We start from the raw sequence: 22,592 nt of genomic DNA, 5'->3' as shown, positions 1-22,592 counted from the left end.
GGGAAAGGGAAAGGGAAAGGGAAAGGGAAAGGGAAAGGGAAAGGGAACTGAAACGCCCCCGCCCCGCAGCACCCCGGGGTCCCGCCGCCCCCCATCCCGGGGATGAAGCCTTTCTCCCCGCCCGCCCCCGGCGCCCGCCGCCCGGTACCGGGGCGCCGCCGCCCCGCGCTCGGGACCCGGCTTGGAAGGCACCCGCGGCGCGCGGCCACCGCCGGCCGGTACCGAACGGCTCGGCACAGCCCGGCACAGCCCGGCACAGCCCGGCACAGCCCGGCACGGCCCGGCACGGCTCGGCACAGCCCGGCACGGCTCGGCACGGCTCGGCCGGGATGTCCGAAGGCAGCCCCACCTCCCTTCTGCACCTCTCCATCACCCGCTGGTGCGTGCCCCCTGCCCGGGCCGTGGGGAGGGCAGGGATGGTGGCTGGGGAGCGCTGGCACGGCAGGGTCCGGTGATAACGCCCGCCGAGGTTTTGTAAGGCCAAAGGTGCCCCGACAGCAGGGAACGTGCCCCGAGAGCCTGTGTCCTGCCACGGTTCGCCTGGAGGTGGTTTGATGCGGGGGAATAGGGTCACTTGTCCCGGCCTTTCTGCCCGTGCCACCCCTTGGCATGAGCATCCTTGGCAGGGCGATGCCGAGCCACCACTGCTCCCTGAGGTGTGATCCCTGGGGTAAGGGCAACAGCTGCACCCCGACACAGCGAGAGGCTTTCTGTAGAGGAGTAAGGTTGTCACCTTGGTTTTTCTTGGGTTTTGCGAAAAGTGTCATCAGCCGTGTGGCAGCGAAAGAGAAAAAAGTGTTCCTTCCCATCCTTCCTTCCCCATGCACAGCTGAATCCAGCTAACAGTATTGAAACCGTGTGGGAAGTAACAGGAACACCTGTAAGAGAACCTGAACTCGACAGCACCTCATCCTCAGCCTTTCTATCCCCCTCTCTCAGCAAAATCTGAACATCAGGGTCATTCTGCCCATTTGCTGCGGTAGACGCACCCCGACAAGGGGCATCCCACAAGGGCATCCCACAGCCTCGAGGCATTGCATAAAAACTGAATCATAAATAACCCTTTAAAGATAACCCTTTTTTTTTTTAATCAACCTTAAAAAACCTTTCCAGGTTTTAAAATGTTTAGCCCCGTTTTGTGGTTGGGTCATTGAAAACAGCAGAACACGCTTTGCTGCAGAAGTGGTTTAATGGCAGACTTGCAAACCCCTGTGATGGCCTGGCTACCAAAGCTGCATGTATGACATGGCAGACCCCAGAAAACCTGGAGAACTGAACACATAATGATCCCAGTGGAAAGATAGAAATGAAAATGTGGATAGAAAGCAATAGATAAATGGAGGAGGTTTTCTCCCCATGTGTTTTTTAACCCTCCATCGTCCTCCCTTACCACTCTCTTCCCTTTTGCTCTTGCTGATTTTCTTGCCAGTTTTGTTTTGATGCATGCCACAGACACCCAGGTTTTGAGAACCTTGGGCCTAGTGGATAAGAAGACAAGCATAGAGCCCTTTTCTTTGTACGCTTTTTTTCCTGATATGCAGTGCCTTTGTATTATGTGTTAACGCTAAGAATGTCTTTGATTTGTTGTTTGAAAAATGCTGGCAGTTTAATAGATTAAAACTTCATGAAACAAAATTCCCCAGTATTTTGTCACTAAATGGTTAAGTGCTGAAGCAAACCTATTGGCAGAAATCAGTAACTGAAGCATGGATTAATTTCTGCTGCACATCCAGTGACACTTGCGGTGTTATATTAAGGATGAATTTGGACTTAGGTTTAATCTCCTCTGGGACTGCTCAATTATGAAGGGTTTTGAGATGGCTGCCTTAGATGAAACAAGTATTTCTGTCTGCTGGGAGGCAGCGCTCGGTCAGGACTCTTACCTGGAATAAGTTTCATTCACCATTTGGCACCGCGGAGGGAAATGCCCCATTGGCGGGCTGCACGGTGATAATGTCCTTGCTGCCCGGCATCGAGCAGTCTCTGTTCTAGCAAACCCATTCACTGAAGGCCTCGTCCATTATCTACCGCCCATAAAGCTAATAGAGAAAGACAAACACTGCGTAGCCTGAAATCAGGCTGTTAATGCTGTGGGGAACACCAAATTAAAGCCTGAACTGCTTATCTCGACGGGCGACTGGGAGAAGTCCACGCTCTGAGCCGACCCGATGGTTGGTAAAGACACAGTGAGCAACTGGCACTGTGCTGCACCAGCGTTCATCAGATAAAACAATTAAATATGCGTAAATCGTCAGCCATAACGGAAGTGGAGTCACGGTGAGAAAACACTGTTATAGGATTGGCGTGTCATGCTTTGAAAATTAATCCCCTCTCTGCTTCTCTGCTCCAGCTTTGCCTCTGTATTTGTACTGCGGGAAGCTATTATCTTCTGACATCAAAACCATTGCCACTATCTCATAATTAAAGGTCTTTATTCTGGTGAAGGTCATAACTTAGTCTCAGAAGTAACTAAGTTCACATCTTTATCTCACTCATGCAAATAGTTGCGTTGACTTGACTATCACCACTCCGGCAGGTAGGATGCGCAAGGGATTTCACCAAAGGGTAAGTATTTACAGAAAACAGTTTAGGCACTGTCGGTCCTAATACACAATAAATGTAAATTAAAAATCTGTTCTCTTGCTAAACTTGTATTAAAATCAATGAGGTTGTATGAGAAAAGAATTTGGCCTTTCATCGTTTGTGCACTCTCCATCCCAAAACATCATCCTGGACATTTCAGAAGGAAAAAAAGGCTCACAATATTTCTTTGGTACAGCAGAGACCTTTGTAATTAGAAGATAAAGATTGTCCTATTAGAGAGATGTTAATGTCTTGCATATTGGTTTTAATGTTAGATTGGTACCACTAAGTTGTATTTCTTTATTAAAAACCATGAGATCCAGTTAATTTCTTAACAGAGTCTCACATGGCTGCTCTTACACTTTGAAGGAAAAAAAAAAAGCAAATAAAAGTTCTACTTTCGAACTTAAAAAGTTAAAAAACAAACTTAGAATATATACAAGTCTGCAAAGATGTATCTTTTCTTCCCTCCAGAATACAGATGACCATAAATGCAGTAAGTAGTTCTTACTTTGAATTTATGCTTCTCTAAAATAGGAGTAACTACTATGGAGATCACTGTAAACCTGATAACTTATTAAAATTTCACGTTAACAATTCTGTTTTCTAATTCTGACATAAACTGATTATTTTTTGTGTGTTTGTTTTAAAGGATAGCTGACAATTTCTATTTGTGTGAAGGATGCACCATACCCCGTTGGCTACTATATGAAATGTATATAGAAAACTGCAGCCCAGGTGCCAAGGATCAAGTAAATTCAGCCACCTTTGGAAAGGTACAGAGTAGACAGGATATATCAGATAAGAAGCTGAGATACCCAAACAGAAAATTGGATAAGTTTGTATCAAATATACTCATTGTGTTCCAAGAAAGATTAAATAATAGAGAAGGGTGCATACGTACTGTATTTTGTTGTAATAGGATAATTCAGCCTAAGAGCTTGGAAAAGGTTGTATTTGAAAGCTTCTGTATGGTCCTTCATACCTCTTTGGTTTATTTGGAGAGTTGCATCATTCTTTTATTTCCTGTGGCAGTTGCACAGAGATTTGTGTTCAGCTAGGAATTACAGCTATGCTTGTGTCTTTATTTCTGGTAAGCTCTCCCAATATATTCTAGAAGGCTTTACCAGAGTAAACTGTGCAAGGTTAATAAACTAGTCCTGAGGAGCTGATTCTTCTGTCCTTAAAAGACCCCTTTGTTTGTTGTGCTTAATTTTTTAATTATACTTAGGGAGATTTTACTCCAAACGCACACACAAAGGTCTTTACAGAATCATCCAAGCAAACTAAATGCAGATGCAAAACCCAATCTCCTTTACACAGTTACACTCTCCTAATAAGTGGAAGCTGATACAACCCACAGGGCAATCACCACTTAGAAACCCCAATTGCAGCAAACACTTACAGCTATTCAACTTTATTTAGCCAATTAAGGAAAACAGAATGGCTTTTGATTGTTTGCTGCTCAGAATTTTTGTTCAGAGTTTGTTATTTTTCCTGCTAATATTCTCCCATTAGCGCCCATAGTAAGAGCTACTAAGCATCGTTTTAGAAGAGAATGAAAATAATACAAGTAAAGGAGGTAGCAATCAATTTTGGAATCAACTGAAACCAATTTTGTGTGTGTGGATAACCACATTTTAGGAATCATTTATCTCAGTTCAGTTGAATATATATATTTTTCTAGTGGGTAAAAGTCACTCTTACTTAAGATTTGAGTGAATGATCCAGCATGACTGACTTAGCACAGCTTAATGGATCACCACCCATCAGCCAAACCCATGGTAGAACTTGTCCGTTTTGGTGATGTTTGCCGTGCAACCCATCGCCGTCTCTTGGTAGTCAATGGAGAGAAATAAATAGTTACATGTGATTCCTCTCACCCCAAATGAGTCAGCTCAGGTGAACTGCACCTTGGAACTTCCTGTTTTTCTTCACTGACTGTGGAGTCTGCAGTGACTAGCTTACACATCTCTGCCTTGTAGCCCCACAGATGAGACGAATCCCATCCTGTCTGCGCAGTTTCAGGTGCGCCAGCATGATTGACTTTCCACCAGTAAGCTAAGCCTTCTTGTGGTTTAGGCTAATGCACTTTGCAGTTGGGACAGGCAAGGGTGAAGCATGAGTCTGGTCACACAGAAGGGCTTAGCTGATGAGCCATAGCTGCTATAGGTCAGCGCTTACAACTCTTTGCTCTCAGCTTTGGCCTACCCAGCTCCTTGAGGTGCAAGTGAGCAAGCTCTGGGGCAGCTCCCCAATGTCTTGAAATGGTGTGTCTTGCTATAGCAAGAAGCTGAGGGGGGCAGGAGCCATAACTCAACGTGTTTCAGCCAAAGGTGCACGTGTAACCAGTTACCAGAGGCTAGCTAGTGGGCTGAGCTATTAATAATTCACCAACCTCTAGTAACCTGACCACACTACATGACTGTGAGGATTTTAGCAATCGAGCCCTGTGTGAATCAAACTGTTGTCATTTAGGACAGCACTAATTCAATCTGCTTGATCACTCTGCCCAAATATATCCCTGTCGGCAGAAGAGCACTGCTAACACTGAAGCTGCGGGTTGGTGTGTGTTGGGGAAACCTGTCCTCGAGTGGGACTTCAGGCCAACACAGTGTGCTTTGCACAAAGTCCAGACGTTGTGCTGCTGAGCGGAGGCTCCCCTCGCTCAACACCAGTGTTCCGCACTCGATCCTCTCTTCCTGCTGCATGGGGAACGTTCGCTCCAGCCACCCCTGGCTACACTCTGTCTTCACAGGATAGCTCATGCAGAATAATCATGGTGAAGTGGGTTATTGCCCTGACAGTATCTTATTATTCTGCAGGGCTTAACCTTGGCAGATGCTGTGTGACCTCAGCTCACATTTACCACGGGGGTGGTCAAAAGGTCGCTCTGCAGCTTGGTGATGCAGCCTCTCAAAACCAGATAAGTCAGACCCCAGCCTGCAAATGCTCCTTGCACGAGCGAGGGGGCTGCGTGAGTAAACCCTGCTGGGATGAGTAAGGCTCGCAGGGCTGGCCGAGGACTGGAGAGTCACGGCACTTTCACAGGCCCCCAGCCAGACGTGCTCCTGCAGATCGAGTTCCCCCGGTTGCTGCACCCACCCGGCTGTGGGTGGTCTCCCGGTGTGTGCGCTGGGTGTGCTTCAGTGCGAGCGAGGCAAAACAAGCTGGTCTAAAAAAAAAAAATTCCTACCCGAGGGAGGTAATCCCTTAAATTACTTAGATTTCGATCCGCAAAAGCCTGATTGAGTTCAGTTCAGCAGTTACCATTTGAGAGGTATGTAAGGACAGGTATTAGCCTGCAAGTAATGGAAAGCAAAAGAAATGATTAAGGATAAAAAAATGTAGTAGATACACTTCTGTGCTTTAGAATGATTTTGCCGAATAACTGTAATTTTCTCTGCTTTTAGCTTATTCGGTTAGTTTTCCCGGGTCTGGGGACAAGAAGGCTGGGCACAAGAGGCAGTGCCAGGTATTGGTTTAGCTTCCTTTGTTTAAAAGAATGTTATGTGTGACTGTTCTAATATATTTTTGTAATGGATGATTTTTCAGCTCCAGCACTAATACTGCAGCTGAATATTTGATTTCAAGTCCGTCCCAAATTGCAAAAAAAAGACCCAGAGAGATTCATGATGTCACCACATACATTAAAATAGAGTTAATTCCACAAAATCCACCACATCAGAGAGGCTCCACTAGCATGTGATTTCCAGATCAGACTAGCTCTTAAAAAATCAGTGCTCGGAGTTGTCCTTGCTTTAACAGCTGGGCTCGTGTGAGGCAGCTGCTGGACTTCATAGCCTTCCTCAGTGCTCCTGGGACACAGTGTCCGGGATGCTTGGGACTGGGAGATGTGGAGCAGGCAGCAGAGAGTGGTGTATGTGCTCATCATTGCACGCATCTGTGCCGTGACCCAGTGGGTACTGGTGGTCAAAATAACTGTTGTACACAATTTAAAACCAAATAAATCAGATCAGCCCAGATCTGATTTCCTCCTCCATCTCCCTTCCCTCTCTTCCTCTAGAGCGCAGGCAGGAGGACTGTGATCGATACACTTGCATTGATTCACTGTCCAAATATATAATCACACTCTGAACATGCAGACTGGAAAAGGCGATGTTTTAAGGGCACTGAGACGCAGTAATTTCACAAGCCTTTGGAGCAGCTGTAACGCACCGGCTTTGCGAGTGACATGCCCTTACTTGTTCTGTGATTTTTCTACACTAGTCTGGGCTTGCTATCAGCTTGATCCGGCGAGACCCAGCGTTTTGGGAGTGCCTCGCCACAGATGCTCCCGGGCTTCTCCTGGTGCGCGGTGGCCCTGGGCCTCCCACCGGCAGAAGGTCACCATCTGGTGGCTGCTGAGGGCCAGACACCTCCCTGGACACCCTGCACCGGGCGGTGATGCTGTCTGGAAAGGCTCCGGCAGAACCCGCTGGTGGCACCTGGCTCCCACTGCTCACCAGGATGGACATAAAACCGTAGCAGGTCTTGCAGGATTCTTGCTTTTAGCTTCCACCGATGGGCCACCCAGTCCCTCAGCTGGTGTAAAACATTGCACTGCGGCTGCACGCAAGCCTTTGGCTTCAGGGAGGATATGGAAGCTATCAGCTGAGACTCTGGACCCCAGCTTCTCCAATTGTCCCATGCAAACCTGTTGCATCTTGTGTGCTGACTTACAGATGTTCATTTAAAAGAAGGTTTTTTTTTTAAAAAAAAAAAAAAAAAAAAAGTTAAAAAGAGCTTGCAAAGGCATTCTAGAAACATTTGTGCACATATCTTGCATTGTCATTCTTTCAACAGAATTTTTAAAAACACAGAAATTAAAATAAATAAACCTTTTTGAACTTGCTCTTTTCTTGCTTAAATGTGCTTTCAGCGGAGGAATATGAATTCTTTGCTGACTATCTTGAAAATCGCATGCTTGTCAGTTCATCGGTTTTTTTTTATCTTCTAGGTATCATTATGATGGAATATCTATCAAGAAGAACTCTTCCTTTTACACACGGTATTGCTTTCTTCTGTCTGAAAAAAAATATCTCAGGTTTGTTTTCTAAACGTTTTAATCATAAAATATCACCTGACAGTCTATATATCATCTGCATTTAGAACTCTGTAAACCATCTGCTGAACGTTGTCAACAGTATTATTATTTTTTCTTTCTCTTACACACACTATAGAAGTGCTGTTCCGGTAAGTAATGTCCCTTCTAAGGAAAACCCATCTTGAAAAATTGTCTTGCCTTATTGGATTTCCTCAAATTGGATATTTTAGACATGTAGGTCTTAAAAGCAGGAACACTTGACAAAACTAAAGGAGCATTATACATAGAGACCCTAAGTGGGAGCTCAAATAAATGTACTGACAATTGCTTCTTGACATTGTAGCAACCTCCTCGGTAAGCAGTAGGGTGAAGAGATATGTATTGAAGTATAAATGGCTGCACTGTTTTGAAGAGTCCTACGTGCAATCATGTTATCTGGATTTTGCTACTTGAAAAAATGAGGCATATTACTTTGAAAATACTTCCCTCATTTTGTTTTAAAATTTCACATTTTAAAATCACCTCTTGTAAGGGAAGAGCGATGAGAAAATGTATAAGGCAGGAGTGGAAATTGATGGCAAAAATGGAAAATCTAGAAATAACTGATGAATGTAGGATACTGAGGCAAGCTAACTGTAGACTTGATCACATCCCAGTTGTAGGCAGGGCGTGGAAGGTCATGGTTGAGATAAACAAGCTACAGACTTGCATTTCTCCTGGAGAGAAAATAAAAAGAGGAGATGTGTGTATGAATGGATGCTGGTTTCCATTCTTTTAAATGGGGTTATAGTAGCTGTCTATAGCATGAGTGTTCTAGGGATACAAGAGAGGCTATTGAGCACCCAGATATTCCAGCTATTATGAAAGCTGTTTCACTGTCTGTGGTATTTTATAGTATAGTTACTTAATTGAATTCACACTCTGCAAGAGAATGGAAAAATTATACCTGTGGGTTTGCTGCCTGTCTTTGCTGGCTTTACAGTGGAGCCATGTTGCAGCAGTCCATGGAGTGACAACAGAGCAAGGATAAAGAAAGGGCAAGACAAGGGATCAGGTTCTGTACATGATCAAGTGGCAATCAGTTGTTGCGTTCAAAGAAATTATTCATAGGCAATTTGAGGCTCATTTCAAATGAGACCCTTGCTGAAGCAACATCCCTATCTACCAATGCACTCAATAGTAAAAATAAAATAAATTGTATTCAGACAAAAATAATCTTTCTAGTTGCAATTCTCTTGAGAGTTGTAAGTCTCTTAACTGTGAAAGTATTTTGTCTGATGCTTCCTTCATTTCAGCTGTTGTGTGAAGCCGGACAGCTGTAATTAGAGCAGCTTCCACTCTAAATACAGCCAGTGCCCCTGTCCAGAGCCAGCGTGAGCACCAGCAGCCCCTGGGCAGGCAGGTGCCACTACTCCGTCTTACTGAATGGTAAAGGACGGCAGACGAAAATAGAGAGAAATCAGTAAAAACAAACAATAAAACAAAACAACAACAACAATAAAAGTCAACAACAACAACAAATCAAATGAAGCTGGAGAGGCATGAGCATCACTAATCCACCCCCATACCCCCAAGTAAAATAGGCCACATACAAAATAAGCAGTGGTCTTGGCCATCTCATTCAGTTTAATTCCATCAGATTTCACAGTTTTGTATATGCTTTGCAAATAAGCAGGAAAACGTAAGAAAATACCTCATCTTTACTGTCTTCTCTGTAGGGTTCAATACTTTTAGAAACATGGATTAATTTTATGTGATCCAATGAAGTTGGTAAAAACACCTCCACCTATATATATATATATATATTTATTTTAAAATAGAGAACTGAAAATAATTACATCTACCTGCAGTGACAAATTTTCTTCTTGCAGGAGTAAACTTCTAGTTACAGCTGGGGATATTTAACCCATAACACTTCAATCTGGAAGAGTGTTTTGATATGGAAATTTCCAGGCAATAGTGAAGAAGATTTTTAATATGCCATTGCAGTGCAGCCCAAATGCTGGTCCGCGGACCAGACCCAACAAGTGGGATAGACCTTACTGGCTTGCTGCCATTCCCCTCTGGCAGAGATGGGGGTGTTTCTTTGAATAGTGAACATGTCCCAAATGACTGCTGTCTCCTCCCATGCCTGAATCGAGGCCCACATGCAGGTGCTTCTCCTGTAGCATCTACCTGAGGGGAAGGTGGAGCCGAAAGCCCAGCTGAGAGACCCACACATCCACCCAAGCTCCAGGCTGTTGAAGAAAGGGCTGGTTTCAGAATGGTGCTGAAAACAGTGTTTCTTGACCCTATTGAGATCATCAGCACTTGCCATCTTGCCAATGGGCCTGTGAAGGGTCTGGCAGCTTGGGAGCTTTGCTTGTCGGTGTCAGAAATGGCCATAAAATTAGAATAGCTTGCCTTTGACTACAAAGAGGCATTTGTCTTTTGATAGTCAGCGGGTCCTTGGATGTGTCAGGTTGCTGGGCTGGAACGAGCTCACATGAGAAGTGAAGAGGATACTCTTACAAAGCACCTGTGAGCTGCTCTGCTTTGAAATCTTGAGGTTTTTTGAAGATATGTACACTGTAGCTCTGATGATGATGTGGCAGTAGTGTAAACAAACAAAGCTGTAACCGAAGGGTCTCCAAATGCATTATAGGAATTTATCAATTTACGTTACACTAGGGTGTCTTTCGAATGGGAACTTCGAGAATGAGGTGTCCATAAAACAGCAGCTGCTGTGGCAGATCAAGGAGGCTTGGAGTATGACAATGTCATACAAATGCCAGTGAATTTTAGCTTCATGATAGTTACTTTATGATCTAGTAATACAGAAGGCTCAGGCCTCTGACTTTCTAGTGAAGCAAACTTGTAATTATTCTATAAAAAACTCAGATGTGCCTCTAGGAAGTTATCCTTTCTAATCTCAGAGTAATCCAACAGTCATGTTCACCATACTCCTTCCTTTCATTTTTCCTTGGTCCTTCCTGCTGTCCTGTCAGTCTCCCTGTCATCCCTACCTCCACATTTCCCTCTTCAGCTCTAGTTTCCCCTTCCCAGCACCATCCCAGCCCCACCGGCAGACACGCTTGAACCCCTGTGGCTTTGCTGTATCCTATTGCCCTCTCCCCTCACTCAGTTTCTGTTCTGTGCCCTGTCTCTGCCCAGGCACCGCTCCCCAGGGGAGATGATGGCCGCTTCTGCATGGCAGCTGAGCACCCCGATGGGCAACGGGTGAGTCCAAAGCCCCTCTGCTAGCAGCAGGAGCACAGCCGTGCTCGCCTTAGCTAGCAAGGGCGGGACAGGAGCTTGCAGACAGGGCTCCCAGGGGGTCTGTGGGGTGTGGGAAGGAGAAGGCTAATGCCCGCCATCCTCCCCACACATGGGGAGTGGGGATCCGGGCGGCCCGCGGAGGGAGAGCAGCCCTGAGATGTGTTGCCATAGCAGCGGCGGCAGAAGGGCCGCCTGCTCGGGGAGAGCAGGAATCGGAAAATGTTTGTTAATTTTGTTCCACAGGTTTTAGCAACCCGCAAGGACGAGCTGTTTGGTGGAAATGCTATGAAACGTACACATTTTTCTGTTTGTGGGGACTGAACACATGCAATATTGACATCGTGCCTGGCCTTTGTCAGGCAGAGGCAGAGGGCAAGGTGGCAAGGGTCAGTCCCGTGGACAGCATGAGGGGCACATTCAGTGCCTTGAGTTCCCACATAGATAAGCTGGGATTTCTGTCTTCTGTCCCTTCAGGACATGCAGCAGTGCCCAGGTTTATTGGGCCTCACAGCAGTGAAACCCCGCGGTCAGCGGCACGCAGTCAGCGCCCTGTCAGCGGGCCTGGGTGCTGGCAGCCACCGAGGGCAGCGGGCTTCCTGCAAAGCCCTGACTGCCAGCCCTCAAAAGAGGTGTCTGCCAAAAGACTGCCACAAGGGCCCTGGTGCTCAAAATGACTTCAGAGGCTGCGAGAAGGTGTCAGCAGATAGGGGTAGCTGAGGGCACCCAGTTCTCTCAGCACGTCCCTTTTCCTAGCGGCATTGCCTCTCTCTCCTGCAGGACCAGCCTCGGCAAAGCAGGCATGGGGAGAGGGAGGGAAGGGATGATAAATCAGGAAAGCAACCCACTGCTCCGCCACTCTGGGTTTTTCAGCCAAAAGCCAGTTGTTGGGCCTTTGCAGGGCCATGGGAGCGCTGACGGTGTGGAGCACCACGGAAGACTTGCAAAGTACAAGGGGGACAGTCGGGAAAAAACTGCCATCTAAACTGAAAAAGGGAGCAGAAAATGGGGCCATTGTGCAATCAAAGCATGCAGATGATTATGCTTTCATTGTTTGCATGTCTATAATTTTTACTATTACTCCAACTGAACTTCCCAATCACGTATTATGTACAGGAAGTTGGAAGATGTTGCGTTGTTAAATGGCTAATACCTTGCTGTCTGCGTAATGAATAGCTCCGTTTTATCTCAAAATGAAGAAATTAGTCTTCAGACTCATTAGAAAATCCTGGGGCTGCTGAATGACAGGAAAGAGAGTTTTTGGTTTCACAAACCCACTGCTGTCTACTTCAGCCTAGTGCTCTCTATCCACTTGGTGATCATTTTCTAGCTAAATGCAGAATAAATTGGTGTGCTTTTTTAAAAGGGTTTCATGTTGTACATTTCACCACAGTGGAGATGCCTGCAGTTCGGCAGATGCAGCTGGTTACAAGAGCAATGGCCAAAAAATAGGAACAGTGAGTTTTAGATAAATTAGACTTAGAATAAAATGGTTTTCTGTCTATTTAGTTAGAGCTGCTATATAACATGTTCTAATGAAATACAATTAACCTATCATAATCCCTGCAATAATTTTTGTCTGCGTAACCTCACTAAATGCTTACTCTCCCGTCTCTTGTTTCACCTGGCAGCTAAGTATTTTTATTGTCTAAATGTTAGCTCAAATAATTTTATCTATGCTGAGAGTGAAAACTGAGGCTGACTGCCCAGGTTTTGAACACTGGGGGAGTTAGTGGGGCACAGCCTTCTTCTTCTGAAACCCGCTGTTACAGCCCCTCATGCTGCTGAGACAGTGTCCTTTCAGTCACTGTGATTTTACTGGCACAAGGGGTCTTTAAAATACTGTGATTAAGAAAAAAGAACAGCATCCCTGCTCACCAAAAGGGGCTGATGCTAGGCTAACCCCTGGCAGTTCTCAAATATGTATGGGGTAGTGAATTGGCGTGACACTGGGGTTGTTGGAAGTCAGCCTGCAGAGCATGAGCAGCAGAATTATGGGGACCAAAGTGAGGGGAATGAGAGACTGGATGTCTTTCTTATTTTTGCAGAGTGCTTAAATACAGTAATGAGTGCACTGAAGTGCATGTAACGACAGCTGATGAAAACCATGCTGCCACCCCTATAGCAAAGCCAACTAACTTTAGCCTTATTTAGAAGGTTTCTACAGTGAAATGAGTGCTATAGAAAATATATTTGTAAGAAATGTATGGCATTAAATACTCACTTGCTTTGGAAAGTAATTCGTGTACAGTTTGGAATTTGAACATTTAGTCAACCTTCCTATTTCTTTCACCCACCCATACTTTCTACCAAAATAATAATAATAATAATAATTCTGCGAAGCAATACATCTTATTAAAAAATAATGTTATACAACTTCAACAAAGTACCTTTAACAGGAGTGACAAGATAATTGTGATTCTTTTTAATTGATTAAAATAAATTCTGATGCTTTGAGGGCCAGGATTTGCACTATTTTCCATTGGTCACTCATTTGAAGACTGAAGAAGACAGACTTGAATACGTTTTGCCTGAATTCCAGACAGTCTATCATTGGGAGCAAGAGTTAGTGAAGAAATACCCCTATGAAATGGTACGTTTAAGTATTCAGTAATCGAGCAAATTAGCTCATTGCCTGTGTGATCTTTTTGTACACTCTTTTTGTTCACCTTTTCCAGGTCGTACTGCTTGCAAAGGAGTACAATAACTACTGCCAAGTCCTTTTACAGGCTGTGAGAATGGAGGAGCTTGACAAGGTATGCCTTTGCTTCAACAGCACTCGTGGTGTTAGCAAACATCTATAAAAATGAAATTGTTTCTTAGTAGCTCATTTAGCTGATGGTTTTATCAAAGGCAGATGATCATTTATAAACAAAAGGATCATTTAGTCAAATTATTCTCGAATTCTTAATTAACATGACCTGCTCTAACTATTTGATGTTGTAGGCACAGAACAAAAGGCTATGGACACATATTTCTCGTTGTATCCACATAACTGTGCTACACTTTGTTTCTCTCCTCTTTCTTATGCTGCCTTGCCAGGTTCAGCATGCTGCCCCAGGATGCTCCCTGCTTGAAGCCATCCTCCCTCCCTGGAGCCAGCCAGGCTCCAGGAGTATTCTTTTGCTTCCATGCTAACATGTGTCATTTCACTGAGTCACACTTCACATTTCACTAGTGTAAAATTGATGAAAATTCATAAAGTATTTTGTGCAATAGGTGGAAGACTGTATCGTGTCATTCTGGAAATCTCTGCAGCCTGAAAAAATAGCATTTATGTCCTTGCCAGATGTGTGCGAGCTATTCAAGTACTATGATAGGCAGCTATTCCAGGTACTGTAGACACGTTTCTTGTAATTATTTTGTGTTTGTGTTTTTTTTTGCTAGTTCTACTTGAGAAAGACCAGCTGTTTATTGTGTGATGTAAATGGCATTTTATTATTATTATACTTCTTTTTTTTTCTTTTTTTTTTCTTTTCTTTTCTTTTTTTTTTTTTTTTTTTTTTAATTTTGAGCCAGCACAGTTTGGATTCTGAAAGGATCTAGTGGTATTTGAGACAACTGCCACTTTGCTGCCATATCTTCCCTTGAAAGTCCCTGACATCAATGGAATATGCTGTTATAAATATGGTCTGTGGTTCTGGCATGAGGATATGTGACTGAAATTCTGACTGATAGCTGTTTTCTAAACCTGAAGGGAGTTATTTTTCCTTTGATAACACCACTGAATTTCTCAGTGACATTCCACATTGACATATGGAGCTTTCTGCTCAAAATTATTTGCTTCTTATTCACAGCAGGTCACCAAGCAGTGTCCAGTAATTAATTCAGGAAACAATTTCTGCTGCTAGATCTCGTTCCTTCTGCTAATAAATGTAGCTTATTTACTGCCATAAGTGGAGGAAAATAATGGTCTTTTTTCATGATTTACATTTAAGCCATCAGTACAGTTTTGTTTCGTGCTGCTGTAAACACCTGTAGTACACCAATCGTGCAGCTCCGTTTTCCTACATTTGTATTGTAGGAAATGGAGAACATTCTCCTTTGTGACTTCCTGAAGGAGGTGTCTGTGCAGTACCTGAAGTCAATCAGAGTGTTTGGTAAAAATGTTAAACTCTGGCTGCTTAATGCTTTGGAAGAGTCGCCAGTGCTGCTCCAAACAACCAAATGTAAAGGTATGTAATAACAGAGAGATTTCATAAAATAATCTTTGCTTAAGCCGCAGAGAAGATTGGGTTACAAGACTCTTACAGAAATTATTTAAAAAACTCTTTTAGCTGAAGTAACCTTGAGAGTAGCGAGGAATAGAGTTGGCATACAGTTAAAAATAAATGGTCTCAGATGACATGAGAGAACCAATTTAAGCCCAAAGTATTCCAAGATCATGGCAAATTAGAGTGTACTTGAATCTTCTTAAAGATATGTCTTTTGCCATGATCATTTTGACTGTGTTGATGACTATGAATAATAAGCACCCTGCCCTCGAAATTTAGGTATTCTTCTGTCTCTTTACCTTGCAAGTGGTTTTATGCAGATCAATTAATTAATGACTATAGGGCAGTTCAATTTAAAGTTAAAAAAAAAAAAAAAAAAAGGCCCACAGGGAAACTCTGACTTTGTCATTAGAGTAGGATTTGAAAAGCTTGTAATATACAAAGGTGTGTGTTTGTAAATATGTACATACAAGCACACATTTATGTATGCAAATATGTTCATGCATACATAATGTTCAAGGACAGGTTGGATAGGGCTTTGGGTAATGTAGTGAGACGTCCCGGCCATGGCAGGGGGTTGGAACTAGGTGATCTTTAAGGTCCCTTCCAACCCAAACCATTCTGTGGTTCTATGATTTATATATTACGCTGAAGAATCTGGCTAAACCAAAATGCTGCTCGGTTGCTCACCAAGTGAGAACCATCTCTGCAGTGACAAAGCAGGGCTCCTGCACAGACCTAGGACTGTGTTTGTATTCATATGCTTAATAATGACTTGCAGTCAGTCTTGATTCTGGCAGTTCTTACATTTAAATGCTTGGCAGAGCGAGCTTAGTAATCTGCTTTTAACACATTTGTGTGCATGGAAGTGCATGTAATTAACCAGCTACAACCCTTTCTATGCACATCCAGAACTGGGTTTGTAAAAACGTCAGAGAAACAGAAATTTTCGCTGGAAAACCACTGCCTGTCTGCAAAAGATATTAAGTTGTTTTATTCTTGATTTTCCTGCAACTAAGAATCAGTTATTTTAGATTTTATCCTTAAAAAGGACATTCCTGGACCATGCTTTTCATAATTCCAACACATTATAGACAGGAGCAAATACAGCAACAGAAATCAGCTTTTATTAACAATTCTGAAGAATTACAGATGCATAAAAGTGAAAAATGTAAACTCTCTAATCAAAAAAATAGAAGGGTTAGAGTTAATGTTGCCATTAATCATAAAAGAATATTTCTCTTGCTTTCTTGCTTGAGAAGTACTTAATGGGGAAAAAAAAAAAAAAAAAAAAAGATTTTTCCTGTGTGCCACAGGCTAACAGGTTTGCAGTGAAGGAAAAGTAGTAACTTGGGCAGCTGCTGCTTGCAAGCTTTAAATTGGCAGGGTCCTCAGCACAGGACACAGCTCAGTTACCTCCATGTGCCCTGAGCTAGCCTGCTGCTCCCTGAGGGGTCTGCTTTCTCACTTAAGAGATCAGTCTTCATTAATGTCTTTAAGAATGTAAAATATTAATGATATGAAACATCTGCCTCTTCTTCTTTAACAGAAGTTACACTGTTTATAAAAAGACTCAGGAGAAAGACAGATCTTTCTAATATGGCCAAGGTATGTTCTAGAATCCATGAAAAGAAAAAAGCTGGGCCTCTCACTCACTCAAGAAGCCCACCTGCAGATGGGATTATTTATGAGATGCTCCACTGTAGTAGAACAACAGCAGCACAGGCGTTCTTGTCTGTATACCTACTGGTCCAAATCATGCTCACCCTCCTACCCACCTCTGCCCCCATAGTACGTATCCCTCTGGATTTTGTGAAAGCCTCTGAGGTATGGTTAGTGGTCCTTCACGGAGAGAACACCACTGTAGTTAGAAGGATCAGGTGACACGCGGGAAACCACTGATATATTGCTTGCAGTGAAACTGCATGGTCTCAAAGTCTGTAAGGGCACAAGGCCTTGAGATTTTTCATGGATCTCAGGGATCAGCTGGCAAAATCTTCTCCATCCTCTGAGCAGTGTTGGAAGAAGTGCTGCAGGGAACTGTCCTCTGAACTTTAATCCTCAGGGCATTGCTTTATTGCTGGGGAAGAGAGAGACAAAATATATCTAATCTCTCTGTCTACTTTTTGCTCTCCAGTATCATTCTTCTCAGCTACAGTGACAAATTAGATGCATCAAGGAGCTGTGCCCTTTGAACACCGTGAAGTAAATTGCTTCGTTAACCTGTACTTACTCACTGCTGCGTTATTTTGATGGGCTGTGCACTCCCTGCAGCATTCCTTCCATTGCTGTCCTTGGATTCTTCCTAAAACTTGTTTTTTTGAGGTAGCCCAGGCCATAACACAACAGATAGGTCACATTCAACATTTAATTTACGCCCTCAAGATTTAGGGCAGAGAGTTTTACCCTAACTGGGTGGGAATTTTACCCTAACGCCAGCGGCAGCTTCTGCCTGCTGCATGTTCACTTTGCACTGTTTAACTAACACAAATTGAACCTTGTGGACCTGAGAAACTCTGTCAGATCTGTACTTACAGCTTGAGCACACTCTCAGCCTGGTTCTTCTTCATGATTATGAGCTGCTCACCCTATTGGCACAAGGAAATGGTATTTGCACCTTCTCTAGGACCTCTTTAAAATGTGAGAAGGTCAAAGGAGCTTCAGTGTAATTGATGATTAGTCCAATTGGCAATTTAAAAACAATAGTTTCAACACGTGAAAATATGTAAGTCTTGTAAATCAACATCCCCATAATCTTTCAGCAGTCTCACAACCTCAATTATACCTTCCGTTTGGGGTCTTTTTATACTGGGCTCCAGTGAAACAAATACCAGGTAAAGATTATCCTGCAAAATTACTGCCCTGTCTAACGCATACCAGAAGATGGTTAGCTGGACACCGTGGGTGTTTAACATTTTCAGCATATGAGAAACATGAAGATGCTTCATGGGGAGGTGGATGTCACTCAGAGAAAACCACAAAGCGTTTCAGTCGGTCCAACCAGACCCTAGGTCTGCGTGGACTTGTGTCCTGTTTCCCCTGGTAACCATCCTCTGATGCTCAGGTAGGGTAGGTGTGCACAGAACAAACTCTTTTGCCATTGTACTCTCCAGGCTTACCGTCAATCTGAAATGAAGGTTGTATCCACATTCTTTCATTTAATAGTTCGGTTTGGGCATTCACAAAGTCTTGGGGTTGTGAGTCCCAGGACTTGATTATTTCTCGTGTGAAAAAAGCACTTTTTTTTATTAGTTTTAAAATTTGTGCCCTTCTTCATGCAATTCTTCCTCTATCACATCCTTTCTCGGCTATTTCTGTCTTAACCTGACATTTATTTAATTTTCTTGTATGGGAGCCTAATCAGCCTTCTTGTTTTTCTCTGTCTGAAAAGCACGTTCAATTTCAACCAGAGACAGGTGGTCAGAGCAGGTGACAGTGCTCCTAATGAGAAGTATTATTGAGGAACTGTGCAGCTGCAGCTCCAGAATGGTGTAAACACACTGTCCCTTGTAGAGTACTTTGCAATAATTTAGCCACCTGGTGAGAAAATCTGAACAATTTTGGCAGGGCCAGCATTCAGAAGAAAAAAAAGTAACTTTCCAGTCATGTGGAGAGAAAGCAGGCTGACATCTGCTACTACCTGGATATACAGAAGTAATTAGGGTATAAAAAGGAGCGAATTCCCTGTGAGAAAGGAATCTGAGTATAATACGTGTCATTTGCTGGGGCTGATTCCTGCCCCTGGTAAGCTGTAGTTAAGTGTTGTCAGGGCTGGCTCTCAGTCAGTTGGAGTATCACTGAAGTGCAATGGGTAACAAACGCTAAATACATTTCCAAAACATTCGACCACGGAGCTGGGTGCTAGCATCCTGCTGAAGGTGCTGCACCTGGTAGTTCCCAATGTTCACATAGTGTGCTCTCTGTCTGACGCTCCACATAACACAAGGAAAGACACTTTGTTTTTAACTTAGCTGAAAAAGACCACCAAGTAAATACGAGGCTGCCTGTGATATTTCAGTAACGCCGGCACAATAACGAGGAACAAAAGTTCTAGAAGGGGACTTATGCTCGCAAACAAATGTTTGTGGGGCCATAGTAAGTAGTATACTCTGCCATGCACCCAGTGAATGGGATTTATTAAAATGTTCGTGAATCCTGAAGTTTTTTCTGAACTTTACAAAAATATTTTTCCTCTAGAAGGCAAAACTGGACACGAATTATTGATAGAAATGCCCAAATTCAACAATCTTTGGATCTCATAGGTTTCAGTATGAAAGTGAGAGACTAAATGTACGGATGAATGATTTTTAATAGATTCAGGTTTAATTTCCTTCATTGTTTTCCACTTAAAACATTGTCATTGGGAATATGAAGCAATACTGTGTGTTATTAGCAATTAATTTAAAAAAAGGAAGAGATGAGGATCAAAAGTTAGGCTGTAAATTGTCTGCAATATCTGTGGAAGTAATACTTCTGGGAACAAATACAAAACCAGATTCTTCATTCACAAATGACTTACAAGCAGAGAAATGGGACACAATCCCTACTATTATTTTAATTAATGCCATATTTCTAATTTTATTTATACCTACTCAAAGGTTTGAGCAACTTAAGAAAACTTGCCTTTGAATTTAATTGAGACACGTATTAAGGACAGGTGTCACTGAGGGAAAGTTGATCCTAATATACCACTTCAGTTTTTAGACAACGTACTGTTATTTGGGACAACTGAAATAACTACAGGCAAAAAGAATTGTGCAGATACTTTGGGCATCTGTTAGACTTATCTGCTCCATCACAGACACCACCACAAAGTGTCATTGAAAATGGTATCACCCAGAACAAAAACACTTGAAGACAACACAAGATTCATCTCCTTTTATTCCTTTACTATTTTTTTTCCCAGTTGGAGACTGGTGATTTATTTAAAATCCAAATTCTAGTACAACATTGAATAGGAGAAACTTGTTTTTGACTGAGTTAAGGGCTCAAGAAAGTGAAAGATATTAACTATTTTCTTGTTATCTGTAGACAATGCGAATAGTCTTGAACAGCAACAGCAAAGTCACTGGTCTGAGATCAGACTTGCACGCTGTCATCAATCAGGGATTTGTGGATATGCCTGGAAACCTCTTTAAAACGAAGCTTAGGAATCCAGATGAACTGCAGAACGACACAGAAATCAAATGTAATATATTTTTTTCTATATTTTTCTATCCTTTTAAGCCCCTGCTTGACATTGTTAAAGCTGCAGCACTTCCTTTTGTTTATTCATGGCATCTGCCCTAATGGGAATTATAGTTCTGCAATAACCCTGTGTACTGGAAAGGAGCCAATAAAATTGAGAATGGAGCATGTAATATTATCCTTTTAACTTTAAAGGTTAAGAATGAAAGGCTTTCCGTACTGATTCTCTCTTAAAGCTCTCTACGGCAGCAGGAGTGGGGTTTGTGTTTCTAAAACGATTTATCTTCCAGAAGAAGGTTGACAAACAGGGACATTCACTTTTAATGCTCGTCTTTGATAAACAGAAGTTTCCAAGAATTGCATTTTCCCCGTTATTAATCAAAGTACACAGAATTACTTCCCGTGGCCGGATTTTACCTGTTGTATGCTGAACTGCGCAAGGGCCATCGAGCTTTCGGCTTTCTCGCCCTTTTGCTCTCCTGCGGCCTGTAGAATTGATGCTGAGCTGTAAACACTAAAATACACAGTCTGCATGCAGCCACGACATAATGCATTTGCCGGTTTAATGAAAAGGGATGGGAACATAATGGCAAGTTAATTCTTAGATTAATGGACTGCCATTTAAATTATTAGCAAGAGGCAGGCATCTCGGCCCAGGCTGTGCTCAGAACTGATGGAAGAAGCCTGAGCTCTTTGTTCCTGGCCTGCCGCCGGCACGCTCTCTGACAAGGGATGCTCCACCGCCTTTCTGTGACTGCTTTCAGCAGGAATGATAATTTGCTTTGTTCGCAGAACCATCAGGAGATCCCTGCAAATAATATTTATACACGTCTTCAAATCAAAAACACCGTGCAGGAAGTTTTTATTTCATTTACTCTTTATATTCATGATTATCATTTCCAAGATGGATTTGCTGCATTTCTCTGTTCCCATTGCTTTTCCAAATTGTTATTTTTAATAAATAATGCTTCACAGCCCCTATGCATATGCCTTCCGGCAGGAAGGCCTCTTAGCTAGAAGGGTATAGACACAGTTGTGATGTACCTCGTGGCACTGAGTAGTAGGTTCTACTCTTTTGGGGGAACATCTGCACTCTTTTTTGCAATATTATCTATATTTCCATTGAGCTACAGAATATTCTGTAATTTCTGTTATTGTTTTAAAACAGTTTCCACCCCCTCAACAGATAAAGTATTTTTTTCTCAACCCTATAAAAGCTTAGATAAGCAAGTTGGTATTGCATATAGCCATATGCCAGCTTGGATTTATGAAGTGTTTACTCCTTCCACTTCTGCCATGATGACTAGGTTGGTGCAGATACGGACATAAACTTGAATTCTGACTGATTTCAAAGCAGGGTGCTAATCACCATTCAAGGAATGGCACGGTTATATTAATCAAGATGCTATAAGCAGATGTCTTAATATATTAAGACTTCTTAATATAAGCCAAAGATGATACAAAAAAAAAAAAAAAAAAAAAAAAGAGCTAGAAACTGCAGAAAGAAACCAAAAAGTAAGCCAATCACTTCAAGTAATGATCTCCTTTCTATATTTCATAGGTTTGAATGACTTAATATCTTTGCTGGCACCTTCTACAGATATTCGGGTTCTCCTGAACTGTATGTCTTCAAATCTTCAGGCTTTTGTCATTGAGGTATAAAATTAATTTAATACTTTCAGAAAAGGAAGAGTGATCACACCATCTATCCCCCTACAAGCTGACTGTCAATAGTTTGCAGGAGCTACATTGTATACCAGCAACCTGACCAGACTGCAGATTTGCATAGACACAATTTATGCATGCTGCAGAAAAAAAGGGGGAATTAATTGGCATACAACAATTCCATCTGTGCAAACAACTACAAGCCTATTTCTGTGGATATATCCACTTCGGTGATTTCAGAATCTGCTCTCATTTTGTAGACACATGCTATAATAACGCTCCCTTATACACCAAGATCCATAAGAAAAATGTTAGTATAAACAAAGAGAATACTTCATGATTCTTGGAGCTGTTGATTCATGAAACTGTTGTTTTTAAGCAGGTGGTAGGAGCGTGATAAATCCTAGCACAATGGCTCTACCTCTTGTGAAAAATTCAAGTTAGATCACCCTTGCATATAGATCTTTCCCTAGGTTGCCAGCTCTAGCACCCCTCTTCCATCACTGATACGGAATTAGTGATAGCTTGATGGTACCACTGCACCACTGCACTGTCAGTTGGACAGACCAATGAATCTAGGGCTGAGGGTGGTTTAAGTCTTTTCTTTTTCTTTTTCTTTTTTTTTTTTTTTTTTTTTTTTT

General features: G+C 42.6%; 1 protein-coding gene across 1 annotated transcript in view; it reads left to right on the top strand.

The window, feature by feature from the left end:
- Positions 1-329: 329 nt before the first annotated feature.
- RFX8 (RFX family member 8, lacking RFX DNA binding domain) overlaps positions 330-22,592 on the top strand; it is a 27,252-nt gene continuing 4,989 nt past the window's right edge. The window contains exons 1-13 of the mRNA XM_035316361.1: positions 330-379; positions 3,236-3,359; positions 5,997-6,058; positions 7,544-7,630; positions 10,784-10,849; positions 12,279-12,342; positions 13,350-13,478; positions 13,564-13,641; positions 14,105-14,218; positions 14,910-15,060; positions 16,649-16,707; positions 20,131-20,287; positions 21,848-21,942. Of these exons, the coding sequence (XP_035172252.1) occupies positions 330-379; positions 3,236-3,359; positions 5,997-6,058; positions 7,544-7,630; positions 10,784-10,849; positions 12,279-12,342; positions 13,350-13,478; positions 13,564-13,641; positions 14,105-14,218; positions 14,910-15,060; positions 16,649-16,707; positions 20,131-20,287; positions 21,848-21,942 (1,236 nt within the window). The remainder of the gene's footprint in view (positions 380-3,235; positions 3,360-5,996; positions 6,059-7,543; positions 7,631-10,783; positions 10,850-12,278; positions 12,343-13,349; positions 13,479-13,563; positions 13,642-14,104; positions 14,219-14,909; positions 15,061-16,648; positions 16,708-20,130; positions 20,288-21,847; positions 21,943-22,592) is intronic.

This window comes from Oxyura jamaicensis, chromosome 1 (genome assembly GCF_011077185.1).
Source record: "Oxyura jamaicensis isolate SHBP4307 breed ruddy duck chromosome 1, BPBGC_Ojam_1.0, whole genome shotgun sequence".
In the NCBI taxonomy this organism is placed as follows: domain Eukaryota; kingdom Metazoa; phylum Chordata; class Aves; order Anseriformes; family Anatidae; genus Oxyura; species Oxyura jamaicensis.
This window is presented reverse-complemented; position numbering and strand designations above follow the sequence as displayed.